The sequence below is a fragment of the Callorhinus ursinus genome, unplaced genomic scaffold (assembly GCF_003265705.2).
Source record: "Callorhinus ursinus isolate GAN/ISIS: 27379988/994484 unplaced genomic scaffold, GSC_fseal_2.0 scaffold4, whole genome shotgun sequence".
Taxonomy (NCBI): Eukaryota; Metazoa; Chordata; class Mammalia; order Carnivora; family Otariidae; genus Callorhinus; species Callorhinus ursinus.
The window spans coordinates 55,270,657-55,278,733 of record NW_027397066.1 but is presented as its reverse complement, the minus strand read 5'-3'; the positions used below and the strand labels follow the sequence as shown (position 1 = coordinate 55,278,733).

At 32.0% G+C, this 8,077-nt stretch overlaps 1 protein-coding gene across 6 annotated transcripts in view; it reads left to right on the top strand.

The window, feature by feature from the left end:
• Window positions 1–7,821, top strand: part of LOC112835807 (UDP-glucuronosyltransferase 2A2) — a 54,534-nt gene extending 46,713 nt beyond the window's left edge. For all 6 annotated transcript variants that reach the window (XM_025887437.2, XM_073891764.1, XM_025887442.2 and 3 more), the window contains 3 exons: window positions 574–661; window positions 1,902–2,121; window positions 6,275–7,821. In XM_025887437.2, the coding sequence (XP_025743222.1) occupies window positions 574–661; window positions 1,902–2,121; window positions 6,275–6,554 (588 nt within the window). In that variant the 3' untranslated portion in view covers window positions 6,555–7,821. The remainder of the gene's footprint in view (window positions 1–573; window positions 662–1,901; window positions 2,122–6,274) is intronic.
• Window positions 7,822–8,077: the final 256 nt, after the last annotated feature.

Genomic DNA, 8,077 nt, shown 5'->3' with positions numbered 1-8,077 from the left:
AAGGAAGGAAGGAAGGAAGGAAGGAAGGAAGGAAGGAAGGAAGGAAGGAAGGAAGGAAGGGAGGAAAGGAGGGAGGAAGAGAGGGAGAAAAGAGAGAGGGGTGGAGGGAAGGAGAGAGGGAAGAAGGAAAAACAATCATTCAACAACCAGACAACAAAAATTTAAAGCTAATTATATTTTGGAAATCATTACATTTGAAACATGAGAGGTTATGACATTAGTAAATTTACACAGTATTCATGTTTATTTTAATACTTTTTAACCCCCCATGTTCTGATTGATTAAACTTGTCTTTTCATTTTATATATCTTTACTCATACCTCAAAACTTTTAAGTGATAAATATAAAAATGAATAAACCATACTTAATAGAGTATTAGTTCAAGCCCTTTTTGACAGGGTTGATGTAAACAGTCCTACTATATCTCCATGTTTGCAAACTACCCCTTATGTCCACTTCTCTCACCAGCACATAAAGTAGTGGTGGGCCACATGATTTATAAATAATTCTACAGCATTAAGATGCCTTCACTGTGTGTTTTTACTTGCAACATTAAAGCACTGTCTTCAACAGGTTTTATGGAGATACAAAGGAAAGAAACCAGCCACATTAGGAGCCAATACTCGACTCTATGATTGGATACCCCAGAATGATCTTCTTGGTAAGACTGGGGGAAAGAAAAGCTGTACAGTTGGATAATGGACAAGTAAAGTAACTGTTTAACAGCAAATAATTCAATAAGTATTTAATAGCTAAAAATGCCACATTTTAGGCTAAAATCAAAAACCCAAAAAACAACAAATGTTGGAGAGGATGTGGAGAAAAAGGAACTCTCTTACACAGTTGGTAGGAATGAAAACTGGTGCAGTCACTGTGGAAAACAGTATGGAGGTTCCTCAAAAAGCAAAAAATAGAACTACCCCATGATCCAGTAATCACACCACTGGGTATTTACCCAAAGAATACAAAAACACTAATTCAAAGGTATACATGCACCCCTATATTTATAGCAGCATTATTTACAATAGCCAAGATATGGAAGCAGCTCAAATGTCCATCAGTTGATGAATGGATAAAGAAGAAGTGGTATATATATATATATAATGGAATATTATTCAGCCATCAAAAAGAATAAAATTGTGCCATATGCAAGAACATGGATGGAGCTAGAGAGTATAGTGCTAAGACAAATAAGTCAGAGAAAGATAAATACCATATGATTTCACTAATATGAGGAATTTAAGGAAAAACAACAAAAGAAAAGAGCAAAGGAAAAATAAGAGAGAGAGAGAGAGACAAATCAAGAAACAGACCCTTAACTATAAAGAACAAAGTGATGGTCACCAGAGCAAATGTGCATGGGGGGATGGATAAAATAGGCAATGGAGATTAAGGAGTGCACCTGTGATGAGCACTGGGTGATGTACGGAAGTGCTGAATCACTATAGTGTACACCTGAAACTAATATAACACTGTGTGTTAACTATACTGGAATTAAAAATAAAATTAAAAAAATAAATAAATAAAGCTAGAAAAAATAAAATGTCACATTTTACTTGCAGTTTTAAAGCAGAAATAATTCGAGAATTGGCAGTTAATTTTATAGATTCAGTGCTTTCTTTGATTCACAAAATAGCATTTCAGTTAAGACTCTCATCACTCTTCAAGTTTCAGTCTCAGTTTGAATATTTCCTCCTCAGTAAAGTCCTTCCAGACAATGCAGAGGGAGCTAATTTCTCCTTTCCTGGGATCATAGTTTTCTGAAATAGCAATAGCCCATGTGCTCTCAGCTTTTGTAGAAAATGCTTTCTTCATTGAGTCACTCCGTAGGTTTTTCCCTATCTCCCTCTAAAATTCTGTTACCTTATTATAATGAAATCCTCACCCAATTCCCAAACTAGGTCATCCCAAAACAAAAGCTTTTATCACTCATGGTGGAACCAATGGGATCTATGAAGCTATTTATCATGGGATTCCTATGGTGGGAGTTCCTATGTTTGCTGATCAACCTGATAACATCGCTCACATGAAGGCCAAAGGAGCAGCTGTGGAGGTGAACATAAACACAATGACCAGTGAAGATCTGCTCAGTGCCTTGAGAACAGTCATTAATGAACCTTCGTGAGTACTACTGTTTTAAAAGGCTTACCATTGATTATGCTACCCATCATACTTGGAAATGTTCAATGTCTCCTGACTTTGTTAACAGGTTTATTTTCAAATAACAACTATAACATGACCAATATGGAAGTGCCTTTATTATTTCAGTTCCCTAACATTGAAGTAATTTGCTGAAATTGGGAAAAAAATACTATTACTTCAAATATTTTATCAATGCTTTTTTCAAAATCAATCATTTTAATGATCACATAAGTTCTCCGACATTTTTTGAACAATCTGCTTGTTTGTATAGACACACATATATATGCCTATTTAAGTATTATAAGTAAGTACAAAATTGGAAGTGATAATTCACCTTATCATTCAAAAATAGCCATCATTAACACTGACTATATATCATTCATCAGTATATGCATATACACAGGGAGGAGAGATACTAAGTAGGTAATAATTTTACAAATACTGGTTATTACTATGTGTGAACAAAATTTTGAATTTTATCTGATTTAGCTAAAGATTAATTGAAATGAATCTATAAACTATATTTAACTTTAAGTATATATCATTGTATCTTATTTTTTCTCTGAAAAATCTCATCAAGGTTAAGAATTAATATATGAATACAGTTTTTTCATTTTTATGTATTTTTTATTTTAGCAACAGTTGAACTCCTGCTATAGAAATAATCTCATCTCAGAAATATAGAAGTAATCTCATCTCTAATATGTATTACTTAAGATTTTAATTTGTCAATATTTATGCCACTTATTTTCCTCAAATTTAGTCTTTTGCTGCATCTTAAAGGAATCAATATTTGCCATTAATTCTGAGATTTTTATTCCTAAATATTTTGGATTCACTTTTAACTGAATATATTATATGAAATTTTCTTTCAATAAAGATTCATGGATATAAATTTCCTGATCGTTTAGCAATATTTGCTGATTACCTTGATATAAGAATGATATCTCACCTCTCTGAATATAAGATATTTAGCTCTCTCTTTTCTTCAGAATTGTGTAAATATGACTCATGGTCTCCTGGCTTTAAATCCTTCTGTGGGAATTTGAGGCCTGTCTGATCATTTTTATTTGTTTCTTTTTCAGTTTGGAAAAAAATCATTTTTAAAATAAATTCAGAAACCTAATTAATGATGTATCTTGATAAATTATTTTCTACATTTTCCCTGGGTTATAATATGTCCTTTCAATACCATCAATCTAGATTAAAAATTATTTTTCTTCTCAGAAATTATTTTTTTGTTATTTGTTAGAATGTTAGTTCCACTTTTTATCTGTATTTCAGGGACATCAAACTTCAGCATTCTCTATGTTAAAATATTTTGGTTTCGTTCTCTATCATTTTCTAAGTGTCCTAATCATTTTCTACTTTTCTTAATTCACTGGGATTCCCTCAATCCATAAATTAGTAAATTTACTATTTTTGCCATTAGAAAATTACAGTTTCTAGGTTAGACCCTCCTTTCTCTGGTCACATTTCTGACAGCTGTTACTTTCCTCTCTTTTCTTTTTCTTTTTTTTTATTATGTTATGTTAATCACCATACATTACATCATTAGTTTAAATGGGGGGGAAAAAAAGAAGGTAAAAATTCTAGTTCTCAGCTGACATATGACACGGATCTGAGTATTTTACAGAGAAATCATAAAAATGTACAGAATTACTAAGCATGAACTCTGTGAAATGTAATCTAATAAATGTCTTATAGAAGCAAAAATAAAATTACAGTTTCTAATTTCATTATTAATCCTTTAAGAGGTATTTTTGCCAATTTATTTAAATAGCTCACCTATATACACTTTATCACCACTTTTTTTTATAACCTAATTTTTTGTCTTTTATTCATAACCCTTGCATTCTTATTTTACTTCAACTCTCCTCTTTTTTGAACTATGTATTATGCTTACTTACATTCTAAGTCCATCGTTTTTATGGTTCCCCCCCCATATTGTATAAGTTGTTATCAAGGCATATTTTTCATCTAGCTTTCTCAGTATTTACTCTGAATTTGTATAAATGCCTTATATTTAAATTTGTTTCCAGGTTACCTCAGACTCAATTATTTTTATTCAGAGGCAAAACTCAAACGATAGTTAAAACATTTCATTTGTATTACTGAAACCTGAAATTCAGGAGGTGGGTGAGAAGGTCAACTCAAATGCAATTTTGTGCAGCTTTTTTTGGTGAAACTAGTCTATGTAAAACCATGTATTCTAAGCCTTAGTTGCAGGGTTTTTTAGACAACGGGGTCAATGTATTGCTCCCCCAAAGGGAATGTTTGCCTTGAATCCAACCTAAAAAGTCAGTGCTAGTGGTCCATTTCCCCCTCTCACACACATTCCCATCAAATGACTCTTATTAAGATGCACGTTTAAGTCATAATTTTCAAAATATTATAGATATCATCAACTCAGGAGCCGAGCTGGTGTTAAGAGCTTCAGGAAGGCTGACTATGATCTTCTGTTTCTCATAAATGATGATCTTGATGTCTAATGCATTAAACTAGTACTGAGTTGTTAATGCTGATAATTTGGTTCATTTTACTAAATAAGAGTAAGTTCTGTAATTTTTTAGAACTCTACCTTATTTCATGGAATACCATTAAATTTTATTATTGATTTGAAAACTATTGATACAAAAGACAGAAACATAAATACTCAGGATTTTCCAAGAAAATACCTAAAATTATTTATTTTAAAATATCTTAATATTAACTGTAAACCTAATTCTAACTCAGAAATCATCCGGTAACAATAGAGTTTAGTATAGAGTGCATATATGGATGTTTTTGTGTTCCATTTATTACTTCTTAAAGGAATTAAGGAACACAAAAGATTACACTTAAATACATAAACCATAGTAATTTTAATATCTGATAATATTTTAAGATAACAGTCATATAACATTAGTGTACAATAAAATGTTAAATAATCATTTTAAATATGAGCATAGGCCTTTCTTGTCTCATTTATAGGAAAGCATACTTTATTTTTATTTGGATTCACAAGTAGAAGTTTATCTATCTAGTATATACGTATTTCAGATTTTAAATCTCTATCTATAAATGGAGAAAACCTTGGACAAAAATATGATTTGGAAAGATAGGCTTTTATTGCCACTGTAGTTTGCTGAAATATTTTAGGACAAACCATGTGAAATTACTGCTTTAACCCTACCTATATTTCAATCCAATTGAAAGAGTATGACTATTCTTTCTCATTGCACACAAAAAAGAACACAACTAAATTATCCCCTCCTACTGGATCTAGCATACCATGTTCACTGGGGAATGATGACCACATTTCTTCTTCTCCAATCCCAGCAATGTCTAACTCACACCAGGACATCTCTTCACAAACCACTTACCTTCCAATATCTTTATGTTTCCAAGTCGCAACTATTATTTATAACACAAAACCAAAAGGAAATATACTAATTCTGGCACATCAACTAAGAAATATCAAGTGAAGATAAAACCTGCCTTTCAAATACATACCTCTACCCATTACTGTTTGAGATGTTAGAGTTAACTCCATATAACATTGCTACTTTGATGCTTATTGATTGGGGGCTCTAGTTCTAGCAAGATATTTCTATTTATCTTAAAAATTCAATTTTTAAATTACCCTAGTATCTTTACCAATCTTGATATTGCCAATATAGACACTGTCCTTTGCAGCACAAAGACACAGTGTGTGGAATGGAGAAATTATCACAGTGCCGAGATCTTAAACACTGCAGAAATGGTTTACTAATGTCAATTATCAGCTTCTTGTCTGTAATCATGAAGTAGCCAGAGATTAAAGACCATGCTTGGGTTATTTGCTGTCTTGGTTTTTGAACAATCCTAGAAACTATACACAATATCAAAATTCCTCCTTGGAAAAATGAGGTCATACATCTGCAACAAACAGTCCATTTTTTTATGTCTGCATTTCACCATATTCTGTTAAGAATATATTTCTTCTACATCCTCCCTTCACAATTCTTAAGATGCTATGCAACCAACAAAGTTCATGTCTCATCAAACTCAATGTACCTATGGCCTTTGGCTTATATAACATATAGCATGTATCACATCTTACCTGTAATGAAAACAAAAACTCTCTAATTTCTATATTTTTTCCTACCAGTTATAAAGAGAATGCTATGAGGTTATCAAAGATTCACCATGATCAGCCTGTGAAGCCCCTGGATCGAGCAGTCTTCTGGATTGAGTTTGTCATGCGCCACAAAGGAGCCAAGCACCTGCGGCCAGCTGCCCACAACCTCACCTGGTTCCAGTACCACTCTTTGGATGTGATTGGGTTCCTGCTGGCCTGTGTGGCAACTGCTATATTCTTGGTCACAAAATGTTGTTTGTTCTCTTGTCGAAAATTTGGTAAAACAGGAAAGAAGAAAAAGAGGGAATAGATCTTTCTAAGTTTGGCAAAGTCCTTAATGGGCAATCCTGTTCATTCTAGCCACAGTGACCTTAATGAAAACAGATTATCCCCATCCTGTTTTCAAAATTCCCATTCCTCTACCTTAGCCTAGCGATAAAGCCTAGAATTCAACATGATCATTAATTAGTGAACATGTCCCAGGCTTCCTTTGTCTTTTCCCAGGTGCCTTTACCCTCTTCTTCTTATTTTCCTATGACAGGTACACTAATAATTTTATGTATCTTCTATTCAAAATATCATATTTTTCATTATGCTTAACCTTAAGAATATGCTGACTAACAATATGCTGAATCCTGAGGAGCACACAACATATGAGTTGAAGGTGATGGATGTAGGGAATATTGAAGAATAAAATTCACAAGTTCCTATAGAATATACAAATCAAGGAATCACCATAGAAGATTAGTATGCTATAAGAAGTGTAATGATTTCTTTTTTCATAAAAAATAAGCCCTTCTGCTTGCCCAAAGTTATTGGGGTCAGAGCCTAAATTGATAACAACGGTTATAGTGCATCATATTAGGGAAGGTCTACAAATTCCCATTCAATCTATAGGTAATTATGGCCTGTGTTCCTGCCTGCAATCAACTAGCCCTCTTGTGTGCCTTTTAATGCAAGGGTCTGGGGACTGCCCTCAAACAAAAGAGATTAATTGAGTCATTATTTTTTCTCAGGGACAGAGAATGTCAGCAATATATTAAGGGTGACCAGATCATTTATAGAGAAAATAATTAAGAAATATGGAAAAACTTTTATGAAATTTTTAATTAACAGTATATTGATAATATTAAAGTTAAATGTCGATTTATTATATTGAAAAATCAGTAATGCCCATAATCTATAATCATTTTTTATAATCAAAGGTTTAGTTTTCTAGCAACAACAAATATTTACTTGGAATGTAAGATCATTGTATTATTTTTCGGTCTGTATCTCTTACAAATTTAAATTTATCAATTAAGTATTATGCCAAGGATGTAAGCAAGATATTAGTAGATCTGCTTGACTAAGGGTATGTTTTAGTAAATATTTATCATGGAAAGCACTAATTAAAATTCATAATGAATCAGCTCTGCATTAATTTAACAAGTAAAGACTGCACTTTCTTTACCCCTTATAAATTTAATGATATATTCTAATTGAAGTTTTAATTTCAGTATTTCATATATAATTGAGGTGATAAATGACATCCGTTCACTTACTGAAAATTTTGAAATTCATATTCATTTTAACATGGCATATTGAAAATTACCTCCAATTTAAAAATAACTGCATGATATATGATATAAAAACATGTATTTCTTTTTTTAGCATGTACATTACCAAAAATGCAAATAAATTCTTAAATTTTTTTGTGAAGGCTAAAAATTTATTTGTTAAATGTTAACATTTTTAAAAGGTGATTCATGTTGATGTATTTTGACTTTTACAATTTGATTATGGCCTGAGAAAAGCTGTTTATGTTTGCTCTGTGCTAGTTTATTTTCTGCT